The following is a 17896-nucleotide window of genomic DNA, read 5'->3' as shown; positions in this document are numbered from 1 at the left end:
GAAATAGTGCAGTTCAAAAAACGTTAATATTCAACATTTCACATCCAACCTGCCAAGAACCGCACCCAGGACCTCAAAAATGGTAAGCAAACGCGTCAACTACTACAAAACTTTTCCCCACTCGATTTTTGAATCTAGGATTTTTACCTTAGAGCAGCTAATAAACTGAAAACATTCGTCTAAGGTTCTGGTATTTTTTCACACCAGTGGTGGTATTCTGGATCTTGTTTACCTCCAAGAGAGTAATTGGTTTGAAGATTTAAATTTTTTGATGCGACTACACTTTGCTTCATATAATGACCACACTGATGATTGAACGCAAATGGTGAGTAAATATGCTTCAAAAACGGAAATAAAACTAATACGATTTGGTCAATTTAACCTAATTAAGTGTTTTGGGCGATGCTTAATGTCGCAATAATGTTCTAAATGAAAATCATCATGTTCGATTTCACGTGTTCATATTTTTTGACGTTTGATCGTCAGTGTGAAGCAAAAATTATTTGCATGGAAAAAATAAATATCCTCAAATTAACCACTCTCTAGGGGATAGAGAAGATTCATAATTGCACCCCAGAACTGTATTGAACTAGGACACGGCCATAACTTAAGCAACCAAAAAATAATTTATCGTAAAAAACGTCTAAATAATAATAAAATATACAAAACCTCTATTTGCTGATGACTTTGAAATCAATGTAGCTCGTTATAATACATTATTAAGTTCATTAACTTACTAGTAAATACATTCCAATTGTGACTAAGGGTATTTATTAATGAACTGCTCTGTAATAAGGGCTTCTATTTACATTCATTATCCTTAATACCATTTGATTGACGGGCATAATTAATGGAGAAAATAATAAAAAACAGGTCTTGTTGAATTTGCTCAAAATGATCCGTGGTTTTTATTACCATATAATATTTGTACAATCAAAATAATATATTTTACATCTAAAGGGTAAATTTATTTATGATAATGTTAAAATACGAGTACTTACTAATTGAACAATCATAAACCATTTCCATTGCCGAGTCGAATAAAATCCATCAAAAATAATGAAAAAAATGATAATATAAACAATTATTTTAGTAGAAAAATGATTTATTATTTTTCGTTCCTTTTTTTACTTACTTTTTAACTTAATCCACCTGGTTATAATAATATACAGGCTAAAAATATTATGTATCAATCCTTTCCTTGTCCTTTTTTTATTAGTGTTTTTCCGATGGGTTATGAATTCAAAAAAATTAGGTTTCAACTGTATTTGTAGGCGCTGATGTACTTCCGGTATTGGTAGATACAGTATCTACATCCGGTTCTCGAACTCCCAACCATGGTACTCGTTTCTCGAGCTCTTGACTAGAAATTTAAATAACAATCGCAATGTCAAAATCATTCAATTTATCAATTCGAAAAGGATCTTTAATTAATATTCTCCCCTATGACGTATAACACAACATTTGGTCATGGGTGCAAAGATTATTTCTCTGTCAAACTGTTTATTATGAGTCTTTATAAAATTATATTAATCGATACCAAAAAGTATTTTAAAATAAAACGAAATTTTGCCGAAACAAATAAGTAAAGAAAATAATAACTTTTTTGAGTGATACGCTAGCAATGTTTATAACATTTTGAACTCTATGCTGCTCTCCTTTAAAACGGGTTAAACTAGTGAAAAAGACTAATTAATGATTTTTGAATACATTAATTAATTGTATTTGAGCAAGTTAAATAGAAACATTAATTTATTAAAAATTAATATTTACTTTTTTTTACACTTGTCTCAAAAACGGTTAGCATGAATATACTCTTCCCTTCGTAAATTTCAACCTTAAATCGGTTAAAATATTTTAATAATTTTGTGAACGTAAATAACTTTTTTTTCTTTGTCATAATAGCTGACAGATTGTCGGCAATTCACATATGAATGCAGACCTGACTTGGGAAGATAAACGGGAGTTGGCCGCAGAAAGAGAGGCGTTGAGAGATATTTTGGGTATCACTATATCTAAGGAATAGGCATGGATAATGTAAGCAACTAAAACACATTGTTTTTTATTGTGCGTTTAACAATATAAATAAAATATGTATACATAAATTAAATATAAACATAAATACGCAGTGTTTAAAATAATGTCTGTCTGAATATTTTCTTATTTCTCTCTGAATATTAATTCTTCTTTGTATATTCTCACATGTAAATATAAAAATAAAAGTATATTGTTAAGTATCCTCGGCATCCCAGTGAGGTCACATTATTTTGTTATTATTATCATAGTTTATAATGTAAAAAAAAAAAAGAATTAATAAACAAATCTTCATGCATCGTTTTTCCACGACGCACGAGAGTATTATGAGCAGTTAAGGAAAAAAATGTCATTGGCATATGCCATTATATAATACAATTTTAAACATAAATGTTTTACAAAAAGTTAACACATTTTTGCTTTTTTTTGAAGCGCATTGGTAAAGAAGTTTGATAAGAGGCTTATTCTGTCACAATTTTCTTTCGTAAGCTCGTTCGTTTATCATATGTCTATCTCACTCTAACACAATCAAAATCGTATTTTACTCTCGTTCTCTCTCATACGGTACGAATAAATTTACGAAACGAATTAGAAACATAATAAGGCCACTGTATAAAAACTCAAGCGATTAGGTTGAAATACATACATTCAATTTATTCATAGGACTGTTTATTTGTTTACTCAACGATTTAAAATGAAATACTAACCGGTATCTCGGGTGATTAATGGCGTAAATCCAGGGGTCAATACAAGAAACTGTCTTGGCGCACAAAGCTGGTAGCATCGTAGTGATCGGAGTCAGCATCGATCTGAAATGTTAAGAAAACAAACATGAATCGAAAATATGATGATAATAACTAGCTTACAGAGCTTGTAAATAAACACCCGGATCAAAAGATCGGTAAACATATAAAACAGAGTATTAAATTATATTAATTGTAGCAGTTTGTTGACACGAGTAATAAACGAGATTCAAAAGTTATAAAGTGGGGAAATATTTTAGGTGGGAAGTACCTATGTGTACGCAGAATGTTTTTTTTGAGCTCTGTCGTAAGTCGTAAATATTTGGTTTAATACGAAAACGAAAAAATAATTTGCAAAAGTGTAAATATTGATTAATAGAAAATAAGTGATAGTAATATGTGTGGTTCACAAGACACATTTTTTGGAAGAAAATTCCACTCCATTTTGACAAAAATATCCATATTTTTTATGTATTTATGCTTTAATAAGTCAGTTCATAACGTCTTAAGAACTAAAATAAACTTTTAACAGCATTACATTTTTTTTACAAAAATTTCTAAAAAACATATTTTTAAAAATTAATTTGAAATATCTCGATATTTTTATCTCCTTTATTTCTACAAGTAACTCATTGTACAGCTTTCATCCCTTGTACAATGAGTTTTGAGATTCTGTTTTTCTCATCTTTGTTATCTTATCTTTTTTATATCCCTTGATTCATATGTATGACATTGTTGGTTAAATTTTATTATTGTTTATATTTTGTTCATCTCCTTAATTATTTAATGTATAAAAAGTTCCACATTATATTTCATTTGCTGCTTTACTGTGAGCAAGCCAATTTTTTTGAGCATTCTTTCTATATAACAATAGATATTTTTTTTTGGTATTATCCTCATCGCCTTATTTTGAAGAATTCGTATATTTTTAATTTCTCCTTCATTACATAAAAAATAATGGAAGAACAATAATATATATTTGAACATATGATTGTTTTATAGATAAGAACACCACTCTTTATATCTATTACATTTCAAAATCTTCCCATTAATGAAATTTTTTTTGAATTTTTTTATTACATATTAAGAATTTGTTTCGAAATTCAAATACCTATCCATGTAAACTCCGAGATACTTTGTTTCATCCGCAGAATTTATATTAAAATTATCAATATTAATTTTCTATCCCCGGGGTTTATTTTTTCTCCCTTTATATGTTTATATATTTTGTTTATCACTGTATAATAATTATCTCCTGATATTTAAACTAGTGCATCATCTGTATTCCTAATAGTCTTGTATTAGGTAATATGCGAGTAAACACTGGTATTGAAATTTGCAACGCATTTTCTGAATATTTTCACTCCACTTTTCTAAATCCAGCTAGTATCCAATCGAGAAATTCCACTTATCTCTCATCTACCTCGTCTCATGTGTATACCTCAGATATTAATTCCATAGTGATTACCACAGACTATGTAAAAAATCTACTCTTAAAGCTAGATACATCAAAATCATCTGGACCTGATCACCTTCTCGCATGTTTTCTCATAAATTCTGCTAGTACTATATGTGTACCAATCACTTTGCTATTCAAAAGATCTCTCAAAGAATGCACAATCCCACATATTTGGAAATCCGCTTTTATAACACCAGTCCACAAGAAAGGGCCTAAAACCGATATTGCCAATTATAGACCAATTTCTAAACTGTGTATAGTGTCTAAAGTATTTGAAAGAATAATCTATAACCAACTATATTCCGCCATTAAAAACTCACTGAGTCCATCTCAACATGGCTTTCTAAAAGGGAGATCTACTGTTTCAAATTTAATCTTACTTAATGATTACCTTACTGATTCAATGGACGGTGGTCATCAAGTAGACGTTATTTACACTGATTACAGTAAATGCTTCGACCGAATCGATCACAAATTACTATTAAAAAAAATAACTAAAATCGGTATTAGAGGTGACCTCTTCAGATGGTTTTCATCTTATATAGACAACAGGTCGCAAGCAGTAGTGGTCAATAATTTTATTTCTAGTTGGGTACGGGTCCCCAGCGGGGTGCCTCAAGGGTCTCTTCTGGGACCTTTGCTCTTCGTAATTTTTGTTAACGACATTGATAAATGCTTTACCTCTTCGCGTTTGCTTTGTTTTGCTGACGACATGAAAATTTTTGCAACAATCAAGACCCCAGCTGACGTCTTTGATCTGCAGTCAGATCTCGACCGTCTAGAGGATTACTGCAACTCCAACTGCTTGGACCTTAATCCTTCTAAGTGTTCAGTTATTACATTTAGTCGCAAAGTAAAATTTTTACGTACTAACTATGTGCTTAAGGGTCAAAACATCCAACGCTCATTATGTGTAAAGGATCTAGGTGTCTTCCATGATAGTAAATTACTTTTTGACGCCCATGTTGACAGCATCATAAAAAAGTCATCGCGTGCGCTTGGCTTTGTTATGCGTAGCTCTACGTCGTTCACTATGGCAAAGACACTTAAAATCCTTTACTGTACATTAGTGCGAAGCAACTTAGAATATGCATCACAAATATGGAATCCTATGTACAATGTGCAGATATCACGCATTGAAAATATTCAAAAAAAATTCGTAAAGTTCATGTGTTTCCGGTTGAAACTTGAGTTTAAATCTGACCAGTATATTCATATATGTAAAAAAACATCACCTACTGCCTCTGCAAAAACGTCGTGAAATAGCGGATATAATTTATTTACTTAAAATTGCCTCTGGTTCAATTGACTGTCCTGAACTACTTTGCAAACTTTCTATCAATGTTCCTTCCAAAGTTTTAAGAAATAACCCTCTTCTTCACATACCTCTTTCATCTAATTATAGGCAAAATTCATATTTATGGCGAACTTTTAATAATTTTAATGTAATAAATAAATCATTTAAAATAGATTTATTTGAAAATAATCTTAATAACGTGCGGCGTTTGCTTTCGAAATAACTCGTAGTATTTTCTTCTTTTCTTTTAAGTTTACATTTAACTACTATTCATTTTATGGTCGAGAATCTTTTTTAACTGACTGTGATGCTACTTGTGAAAACCTGTAATTGGCTTATTTGTTATTTGTTTGGTTTTACAAATAAATAAAAATAAAAAATAAATAAAAAATAAAAATAAATCTGCAAAAAGTTGGATTTCATAATATTTTAGAGATTCACCGATGTCATTTATGTATATACACAATACATCACATACAAATAATAAAATCACTAGATCCTCAACACATAGACAATTGAAACAAATACAAACTAATACCACTTTCGGACAAAGGGATTTTGAGTATTGTTCAATTAAAATCTATAACTAAACTAAATCTAATTAGTCTTCTTAGTTTATTCTCAAATGTAATTTCAAAAAAGTATATTGTTAAGTGTCCTCGGCACGGGAAACCCCAGTGAGGTCACATTATTTTTCATATTAATTATAGTTTGCAAGCAAAAATATGAATAAATAAATAAATAAATATGATAAACAATATGGGCCCTAGCACTGAGCCTTGAGGTACTCCTTAACTATTTTCTATTGGATCTAAAATAATATTTTTTACTTTCGTCATTTGAAATTTGTTATTTAAGTAGCCTTGAAGGCATCTTATTCCAATAAATCGTAATGTTTCTAGTATTCTTTTTCAACTCGTATAAATAGTCTCAAATGCTCCTTTTAATGTAAAAAAACCGCTAATATGGACATATTTATTTTGGTCGATTTCTTTTTTTCAGTCCCCAATTACTGTACAATGAGCTGTTTCACACGAATGATTGTTTCTGAATCCAGATTGATCTTTAATATTTATATTATTTTTGTCCAGAAATTTAACGAGTCGATTTTTTACAATAAATTCCATCAGTTGTTTATATTTTGGAAGCGTGTTGATAGGTGAGAATTCCTCGGCTTTTTTGATTATTCTTGATTTTTGGGATTGGGAAAACTATTGATGTTTTCCATGACTGCGGTACTGTCCCTGTTTTTAAGATCGATTTACTACATAAATGAAGTATTTACCAATTACTGGCATGGCATATCTTAATATTTTAAAATAAATCCATCTGAGCTTGGTTTCGATCTTTTGTTTTTAAAAATTACTTTTAGGTCATTGTCAGTAATTTTTTTCAAGAAAAATTCTTAATTGTTGTCTCTGGTATGTATTATTTCTTCATCTACTTTTTCTATACTATTGTGAATTTCATTAATACTCTACACAGAATATTCGTGAAAGTAGTTGACTAGATAAGTATTTATGTTGGTTCCCGGAAATTGTACATTGTCAATTGTCATTTATATCTACTGATTTTAGTGTTTTACACATTTTTGTTGGATCTCCCTTTTCTTCCTCTATTTTGTTAAGAAAACATTGTTTTTTTTGTATGTTTTAGTTCTGCCGAGTACTTATTTTGCATAATTTTAAATTGTTCCCACCTTTCATTTTGTTTTCGTAATGCTTTAATTTGTAAATAGACATATTCAGAACCTTCGAGATAGGCTTAAGTTAACCAATTAGTTTTAATAATAGTTTTGTCAAAATGATTATTGATGTTGATTTGTTTGAGACATGATGGTGAAATTACAAAATCACAAATTTTAGAGCTTTTTTGAAAAACGAATTTTAAAAAAAATGTAGAAAAAAATTTCGTTTCAATTTTTTTTTGCATCACAATATTTTTTTTGTGCCTCCTTAATTACAAAACAAATTAAACCTAGGCTTGGAAAAAGTATTTTTCTTTTTCTAGTTTCATCGGGAATAAAAACGCGCGGGAGATAAATATCATGGCTACGGCGACGAGGGCCATATTTTATAATGTAAATATTTGACTTCGTAACGTTTTGTGAAGTCAGTGATCTCATTCTGCTTCTTTTGACTGGATTTTGAAATCACTTCTTTAGTGTTTGTATTTTTGTACTAATGGATGCAAATAAAACCGTTAATTAATTAATGATTGAAATTCCTGCCACTGAAAAGTTGATACTGAAAAGTTGATACTGATTTCCTTAAATGATCAAATAACCAGTGGAATGTTTTTTCATTATCCTTATTTATGATAAAATTGGATCGATAAGCAGTTTTAATGAAAATTCGTGAAACAAATAGAGAGATATATAAAGACCAAAAAATACATTAATAAAACGGAAGATGTAAAAGGTTTTAAGAGGCTCTTAGTGAAAGTTAATTTTTAATAACACTTGCCAACAACCCCTAAAGCCCACATTTTGTATAAAATGGCCTACTAAAAATGACACAGAGTTACAGTTCTGGATTATTTTCTATTCACACTTAGATGCCAAGGCTTAGAAAACAAGAGTTGTTTCCAACAATTTTTTTCATTTATTTTCATAGGTTTCGTTATAATCACCACAGCATTCTTAAAAAAACGCAGTGTACATGGATTTGAAAAAAAAAATTCGAAGTTAAATAACTATATCTGTTCTCCTGATTTATCAAAATGTTTTAATTTTGGAGGCCTAGTTAATAATTCAGTATTGAAAAATGGGAATCAAGTTGTGGTAGATTGGGGTTTGAACTTAGACCTCTGCAATATTGTAGAACAACCTTACATAGTTGTAGAAATAAAATTTGAACATCTACCTATACGTCAACTAATAAACAATATATACATTGACAAAAATAATTTCAAAAACAAAACGTTGTTATAAAATCCAGACGCTTTTCGATGACACTCTATCTACCTACATGAATGGTTATTTTTTTAAAAACCGTCGTCATCCCACAAAACGATGCGATAGACCCAGGATCCTTAATCTCTTTGGGCAACTCATTAAATATCTTAAGTTTTTTATTTTAAAGATTGTTTTGAGTTGCCAGGATTCTTTGCCCGTGAGTCTGCGATTCTAGCCACAGAACCACAACCCAGTTTCACGATTCTCATTATTGACAATTCAAACGTTTAATACTTAGCAAACATACATTAAAATTTAATGTGCTATTTTATTTAATTATCTGAATAAAATGATCAATAAAAGTTCCAACTATTAGCTTTACAAAAATCAACATTAAAAGCCCTCTCCACTAAATTTAATCAATCTTAGAGGTCTTGTGGCCTCTTTTTATATCCGCGCATTGCAAAAAACATTTTTCTGTTGGCAAAAGATTCGTGGTATTTGTTGTTTACATTTCCTAATCACTGTCTGTGCACCTCAGTCAATATGGGCAATTTGTCCGTCACCATCAATCTTATTTTCCCAATTGTAACGGTGATGGGTATGTCAGTTGATTATTTATAAGTAGACTAGGAGAACCAAGTCTGATCTGGCAAATTAGAGCTGTCATCATCTTTCCATCAGCTATTTGTTATTATATTATTTATAAGAAGACCAGGAAAACCAAGTTTGATCTGGCAAACTAGAGCTGTTATCATCTTTCCATCAGCCATTTGTCAGTGCATTATTTATAAGAAGACCAGGAGAACCAAGTTTGATCTGACAAACTGGAGCTGTTATCATATTTCTATCATTTATAACAGCCCATCAAAATAACCCTTTCTATCAAATCTCTATAAATAATAATGAAAAAAATATGGATTTTTAAACAAAGACAAAATGGTGAAAGTTTCTCAATATACAAACTGAATGCTTAAATCGGTCAATGAGATAAAAAACGTTTTAACACCAGGTATCCTTTCTGGATTTTTTTCTGTATCTCTATTGCAATATCATTACCATCATTATTCCATGTCCGATCCCCAGTTGGAACATAATATGGTGTATCAAGGAACTGCAAACTATTTCAATTAACCTCACCTGTGTGAAAAAATTCCCGAAAGAATTATTTTACTTGACAAAGATATACTTCCTTATGCTCCCAATGAAATAAGAATCTTTACGGATGGTAGCCTGCTCGACAGCAAAGTGGGAGCGTCATTCGTTCCTTTTGAGAGTGATAAAGAATTACCAGGCAGAACATTTAAATTAGACAATTTCTGCTAAGTTTTTTAGGCTGGATTACTCGCAATACCTAAAGCTCTCGAAAAGTTATTAAAAAAATCACCAGAGAGATGGGTTACTGCTTAAATATTATCAGATAGACGTTTGGGCGTTAAAGCTATTATTGATACTCGGTCGGTAAATAAATAAATTATTGTAGATAGATGTAGAGTACAATTAAGCACTTAAAAATCAGAGGGATGATTATTCAAAAATGCTGGATAAGAGGAGATGCTGGTATCGTAGAAAATGAGAGAGCAGATGAACGAGCAAGAGCCGCAACTTGTAAAAAACCGGTACCTTTTTTCTCAGAATTTTCCCCTAGTTTTGCTAAACGCTGTATAAAACAAAATACTTAGCCGCGCTGAGGAGATTATTACCGCGCTTCTTCTACTGGTAAAATCACTAAAATGCTTTTCCCTACGCTGGCTGATGCATTAAACTTCCGTCGTCATCCCCAAAGTACTTTCGCAACGACCCAAATTTTTACCGGACACGGAGCTATAAGAAGTTACCTATATAAGTTTAAATTAAGGAATAATGACAATTGTCCATGCGATGATATTTTTTTAAAGAATATTTAACATTTGTTATTTCAGAGGCCATGTTTCAGTTGACAACGCCGTAATCTTGAAACAGAATGCAAGAAAGATGAAATATCCTTAACAGATATCCACACTGTCGTTAAAAGTAGTTATCAAGCGCCATTGTTCCTAAACTTTGCAACAATGATGATTGGACTCATAAAGGTAATAAACCAAAATCAGTGATCTCATTTTCAAGACAAATAAAAACGATTTTTTCGAGTACCTTAGCCTTGTACATGACACGTAATGCTTCTAAATACAGGGGTCTAAATATAAGTAAATAATTTTTAAAAATGTTAAAAAAATATTCAAAAAATAACATATGGTGTCCACAAAGGTCCTCCAGGCGTCTTAGTCGGCTGCAAGTACATGTGCATCTTCCCGTCAAGTTTGCGTCCCGTAGTTCTGACATGTGTTGCCGATGAACAGTCAGCAGCGAACGTCCAGGATGTCGAGAACCTGATGCCATGTAAAGTAGACAAGCCTAGTTGAGGCTCTCAGGAGCCATCCGCAGTATATGACCAAGACAACCGTATTGCCTCCACTTGAAAGTCGTCCACCGCACGCCCAAGATTCTTCTAAGACATCTATTCTCAAAACGATGTATTTTTCTGTTTTAGGCCCAAGTGAGGTACCACGATTTGCATCCGTAGAGGAGAACAGGTGTTATGCAGGCATTATATAGGTAGAATTTGTTTTTTACTGAATTGATATCCAATCTCCAGACAGCCTTCGTATTGTTGAATGTGGGGCCTGTTATTCCTATCCGTACTCCCAGTTTTTTTTATAGGTCCCATTTTCCGTAACTGTTTCAATATCCTAGTTTTAAATCAATTGGGTAAACTATCCACGTGATTAAACTTAGTCCTTTCTACAAAGATTTGGATACATTCTAAATATTTTGAAGGTAAAAACTGGTCCAAGAAGAAGGACAAACATTAAGAAAATATCTTTATCAAGATTCTTACCTACTTCAGGAAATATTTAAATTATATTACTGCATAAAAATCATCAGGTGGTGGAATAAAAAAACGGATGTTCATTAAAAGACGAATGTAACATCGTGTATTAAGTGATAATTCAAACTAGCTAATGACAAATCATATACCCTGTAAATATCTAGACTATCATATTGCCATTTCAATTAAAATAACTTATTTAGTTTCAGAAAATAGTTGACGTGTATAAGATAAACATATCGTTTTACCAGTTCAAAAGATTAAAATTAATACGAAAGCTCTCATTAGTTCAAATAAAACAAAACTACCATTTTAAATACAAAGATAAGACAATTAAACATAATCTGATACTTATCTCTGGTGTAAAATAAAACAAAGACTACCTACATAGAATTATCATTGAATCATGCTCTCACTCAAGAGACTTTTAAACAATTATTTTATCTCATTGCTTATACTTACCATATCTCTATTCATATTAATTTATTAGCTAACGATTTTTTTTACATTTATTATGATACAGGTCTCAACTCCACGATCATATTTCGCAGAGCAAATATTCAATCCATACATCCTCTTCCATTCTCAAAACCGCTTTTTATATCCCATACTCTATCTTTAGTCACTTTAAGCTTTTGTCCACAAATATTTGGACAAACTCAAAAAATTGCTATCTACATAGTTATGAGTTCTTACCTATCGCCAAAAGCGCCAACCATGGCGACGATAGCGTAAGGAGTCCAGGCACATATGAAAAGGAAGAAGATTGTAAAGGCCACTTTAGCAATCCTTATCTCAACGCTCTTGTTGGCTGAGTCTTGGTTGGCAACCAACGACTTTACGTTCATCTTCTTGGCCTGGTCTTTCAGCATCTTCTCATGGGCGTGAACCTGAAATCAATAATCATAAATATTGATAAAAACGTGTTAAAATAGTATTTTTTTATTTAATAAACTTATGATTGCTATACCTACATGATTTCAAAAAACTTTGAAAACTTCTTAAGCTTTGAGTAAGGACAATAACTCTACGATACTATACAATATAATGATATGACACAGTTTATATAAATATAGCATGTCGTTATTGTATACAATACTTGTACCTATACTAATGTATGGATATCAAATTTATGATAAAAAAATAACAGTAGGTTTGAATTTTAAAATAAAAATGTTTTTCAACAATATTTTAAGTTTCTCCAAATTTTTGTACACAAGGACTGGATTCAACTCCCTGGGGGGCTGTTCATATAAACAAATTACAACAGGGATAAGGATAATTTTAGAGAAGGTTTCAGCTCTTTACTTTCGCAAACATCAACAGATGAAAGAGTTGAAGGAGTAAAGTCAAATATGGGCTGAATAGTGAATGCTACATAGTGTGTAAAGTGGCCACTTAAACCAGCCAATGACAGGTCATAAGCCCCGTAGATGCCTAGACTTCTATATTAACTTCTCTAAAACGTTCTTCATCTCTGTTGTAATATGTTAATAAACGTGTTTTATACAATATTTGAGTTTGTCTAAATGTTCGTAGACAAAACACTGGATGGATGAATCTCTTCACAACAATAAAGGTTTCAGCTCTTTAACTTCACTAAAATCAACAAATAGAAGAATTGAAGAAATATGGATGTTCAAACATAGGCAAAATGGTGAATGTTACACAGTGTGTAAAGTGGCCACTTAAACCAGCCAAAGACAGGTCATAAGCCCTGTAAATGCCTTGACATCCACATTCCCTTACTTAAGGTATTCTCCATCCCTGTTGTAATTTGTTAAACATGTTTTTGTAAATATTTTTGTGACATGTGCGGGTGAATGAAGAATATAGAACCAGATCCGTAAATGGTAGGGATTGAGAAATGATGATGTAATTCATTTCCACGGTTAGTAAAATAAATATTAAAAAAGCAATAAATTCAATTAATATTTTTTTTTTAAAAGATTGATTATTATTCTTGTTATTATTTGGTTTGGTTATACTTATTTTTCAATGACCAGCAAGAGATTTCCCTGAAGAAAACATCGTGAAGAAGGGTCAATTGTTTACATTTTTAACTTAAATAACGCATTTAAAATAATCTTTTCACTCTTATCTTTTTCTGAAAAGAGTTTTATTTTGTTGATAGATTTTTTATACCATTAAAAGAAGTATATGTTATTTCATGGTAAGGTGAAGAGGTTGTAAGGTAAATGGACGCTCAATAATGTTTTCAGTATGTCCAAATGTCTATCTATTGACAGGCTGGATTTCCTCCCTAGAGAGTTATTCAGATCTAAAATTGTTGTAACGCACAGAGAAAACATGTTTGAGAAACATAGGCAGAATGGTGAATGTTACACAGTGTGTTAAGTGGCCACTTAAACCAGCCAATGAAAGTTCATGAGCCCTGTAAATTTAAATTTATTTCAACAGAAAGGGAAAAAATTTTGAGAAGGAAATATGGAAGTCTAGGCATTCACAGGGCTTATGACCTGTCATTGACTGGTTTAAGTGGCCACTTTACACACTGTGTAACATTCACCATTCTGCCCTATGCCTCTGCCCATACATCTCTTCCATATTTCCTTCTCAAAAATTTTTCCCTCTCTGTTGAAATAAATTTAAATATGAACAACTCCCTAGGGAGGAAATCCAACCAGTCTGCAACAATTTGGACATAATCAAACAAGCCCTGTAAATGCCTAGACTTCCATATTGCCTTCTTAAAAATGTTCTCTTGTTACAAATTTAGATCCTTATAAACACTCGTTATGTTTACGATGTCTCCGTGTTTATCTGTTTAATCTAAGAAAGAATAATAAAAAAAAACAATATTATTTTTTCTCAATTGGTCTGGGTGTTGTGGTGTATTTTTAATAATTCCCTCCCATACCCCCTCTTTTCCATCTACTGGTAAACCTCCTTAATATAAGTTTAGCGAATCATTTCTTTAAAAAACATTTTTTATTTCAAATAAGTAATAAGAGGCGCAAAGAGAAATCATACACAAAAAATAAATTTTCAATCGGTGTGATAATTTATGGCAATAAAACAAACAAAACATGTCTCTTCAACCCCGATTATGGAACGTACTTACGAGTACATAAAACATAAATTTATTGATATTTGAAATAAAGAAAAAAACATTATTCCGAAATTCAGAGAATTTGTTTGATGGTTGATATTTCGCGCTAAGAAAATCTCACAAGATTTGAACATTACTGTCAAAAAACGATCTCGAGCTGTCTGGAAAATATCATAATGAGAAATTCATGTCAAACTTATATATGTATTTGCAGATACGAAAATAAATGTTGTACTAATACTATCGTAATTTACAAATATACGTTACAGTTTCATAAATGTATAAAAAAAAAATCGGATGATAATTTGAAAATAAACATGGGAGAAAATTACAATATTATGGTTTTGTCAAAATGTCTGTAGACAAAATATTGGATTTCACCCCCTAGGGAGTCATTAAGAATAACATGTGAAGGGTAGGCGGAAGAAACATGCGTAGTCATGAAACCAATATTTCGAGAAAAGTTATTTTTTAGTTTTAAAACGGTTTTAAACAATATCGATGAATGAAGTGCTAAGTTTTTAAATGCTTGTAATTAATTAACATTTTTGAATGACTAAATAAATAGTCGTTAAAATGATCAGCAAACGAAAGCATCATGCAGATTAATATAAAAATAAACCACATTTTAGGGGAAAAAAACGTTCTAGTATGCTTTATACGCGGAAGAAACTTTCAAAATTAATGTAATTTTAAAATAAATGACATTCCAAAAAAAAATCTCGGTTCAGAGTTAGTTTTTGTCAAGTGCCTGGACAATAAAAACGATATTAAAAGCAGAATTTGAATATGGTAAAGTTTTTATTTTGCCCTTCAGTCGAGTCACAGATAATGTGTAACTCACGATCAGAATTACAGGAATATGCATTTTTCAACACGCACTGTTGAGATTAGCGACTGACTATACCTTTTTCTTAAAATTAGGCGCGAACTTTGAATCTTTCTTTTCCATATCATACTGACTGCTTGCGTTTCTTCAGCTTTGCGCAAAATTTTAAATATGTTTTGCCAATGATTGGGCGTACAACACAATATTTTGATAAGACACACGGGCGCATACTCTAAATACCTACAACGTGCCATATTTAACTCAAATCTGTAAAAATCATCTCCAACAGAGATGGAGAACATTTTAGAGGAGGGAATATGGAAGGCTTTTGACCTGTCATTTTCTGGTTTAAGTGGCCACTTTACATACTAATTAATGGACTCCCTTAGGAGTTAAATCCAGTATTTTGGTTACGAATATTGGGACAAACTCAAAAAATTGTGATAAATTAGTCTGAGAAGTTTAAAAATTAGATTTTTTTTTTAGGCGTTGCTAAGTATGAGAAATAGTTCGATCAGGTGAATCTTTTTACAACAACAGTCTTACAGGTTTAGCTCTGTTTTTTTTTTTTATTATTATTTTTTTTAATATTTGCGTTCTTATAATTTACGCAAATATTTAATTTTGAGGGCCATTTTCAACGAGTTGTATATAACTCACTATTAGAAAATGGGAATTAAGTTGGGGTAAAGTGGGATTCGAACCACGGACCTTTGATCCGTGAGTCTGAGACACTAGCAACGGGACCACAACCCAAACCCTTTAACTTCACTCAATTCAACAGATGGAAGAATTAAAGATATATGGATGTTCAAATTTTGGCAACAAGGTGAATTTTACACAGTATGTAAAGTGGCTACTTAAACCAGCCAATGACAGGTAATAAGCCCTGAAAATCCCTAAACTACCATATTTACTTCTCTAAAATGTTCTCCATTTATATTATAATTTGTTTATACAAGTGAATATCAATAAAAAAAAAAGATATTACAAATTTTTGTAAAAAAGACGCATGTATTTTTAATTTATGATTTCACGAGACAAATGCCAGGAACAATGTAAACGGTGAACTAAAATATTTTTTTGTTGTCCAGTTGTTGATTATAATTGATGTTTATCTAACAATTGTTATTTTTGTATTTTTTTTACGAGTAATATGCATGCTTCCACTTTCCATTATATTTTATTCCAACTCAACACAGGGCTCTTGGCCTTATGGAGTAAGGGATACGTTATAATTTTTATTTTAATATGTTCCATTGTATAAATAAATTAAATAAATTAACCTTGCTAGATGAGTTGGCCGAAGGAGGTAAAATTAGCTGGTTACAATGGAGTCCAGGTGTCGAGCCTTAGGTATGGAAGCAAGTTCGGAATTAGAAATATAAGGATAAAAGTAGGCTGGATGCTGTCAAAATACGATCTCCCAGGAAAAAAACTACATACTTGCAAGATAGGGCACTAATGTTAAGATCCGTGCATTATATAAGGCTGAAATAAGTATAAATGATTCTACAAATAAATAAATGAGTTCGGTGTTAGTTTGGATATGCAGAATGACTAGATGGCGAAAGAAGGGCTAAAAATGTTGATGGATATAGAAAACGAGTAAGATCGAAAAAGACATGGCATGACCAAATCCAGCAAATGCTTAAAGACGAACATTTCAAAAGTCGGAACAATCGGCGAGCATGCATGAGAAAATTTATGAATGTAGCGAGGCCTGTTTGCAAAGACAGAGTGATTTGACGTTCTATCCTCAACAGGGAAATAGTATGATGGTTTGTTTGTCAAACGTAAATGTGTAATTTTTGCAACTATTTAAGTATTATAAAAAAATGTTATGATGAAGAATTTGTAAGTTTAAAAACTTCTTGTGAACATTAAAAAAAAAAAATTAATTGATAACAGATTAAAAATTCACCTCGTGATCTATGATCAGCGTATTTTCCTACCACGCAATAGATCACAAATTTGATTCCCGACCCGGTTCACATGATAAAATTATTTATTGAGATGATTTTACACTTAAACATTTCATAGTCCCTTGACTGGCCATCTGAATCATAAGACTGATCGTCTTACTATCATTTTAAAAAAATTATCAAGATACACTCCAGTTGGTATATCGATGAAGCGTCTTATGCACAATTAGATGCAGAAAAGAAAACGATGAGATAAAATTTATTTTTCGAAGCAAATGATACGTTAAAAAAGTATTACTTTAAAATAAAACTATTCCACGATGTTGGAAGAATGTTTTTGGTTTCAGAAAGAAATCATCAATTAATAATTATTACACTCAATTGATGAAGTAAGAAGAGGAGATCATGAGTAATTAACTTGAGTCTAATAAAAGAAGACATATCAACATCAAGAAATAGATGAAGAGGGACCAACAATTCCCCAAATAGTTTCAAAACACGCATCAAATAATCTCAGCCAATAGTAATTTTTCTGAAGTAAAAATATTAGTGAAATAACAAAATGTTGGGCAACCTTTCACTCTTACATAAGCAAATAAAGAGATTTAATAACACGTTAGTAGATTTCTGAGCCGCAATTACAAACACTATCTTCATCGGTACATACCGAGGCGGTATATTTAACTTTCCTACTATCTCGGTATGATCTGTCAACCTGTTTTTATGTGTTGTCATTACGTCATCTAATATGTCATATGATCGAATTCAACT

General features: G+C 31.3%; 1 protein-coding gene across 1 annotated transcript in view; it reads right to left on the bottom strand.

Moving 5' to 3' along the window:
* Positions 1-876: 876 nt before the first annotated feature.
* LOC148280909 (opsin-3-like) overlaps positions 877-17896 on the bottom strand; it is a 54307-nt gene continuing 37287 nt past the window's right edge. The window contains exons 6-8 of the mRNA XM_088227557.1: positions 11995-12188; positions 2742-2843; positions 877-1363 (exon numbers count right to left, since the gene is read on the bottom strand). Of these exons, the coding sequence (XP_088083683.1) occupies positions 1252-1363; positions 2742-2843; positions 11995-12188 (408 nt within the window). The 3' untranslated portion in view covers positions 877-1251. The remainder of the gene's footprint in view (positions 1364-2741; positions 2844-11994; positions 12189-17896) is intronic.

This window comes from Micrasema longulum, unplaced genomic scaffold (assembly GCF_059751315.1).
Source record: "Micrasema longulum isolate JH-2025_06_02 unplaced genomic scaffold, ASM5975131v1 h1tg000511l, whole genome shotgun sequence".
NCBI classification, from domain to species: Eukaryota; Metazoa; Arthropoda; class Insecta; order Trichoptera; family Brachycentridae; genus Micrasema; species Micrasema longulum.
This window is presented reverse-complemented; position numbering and strand designations above follow the sequence as displayed.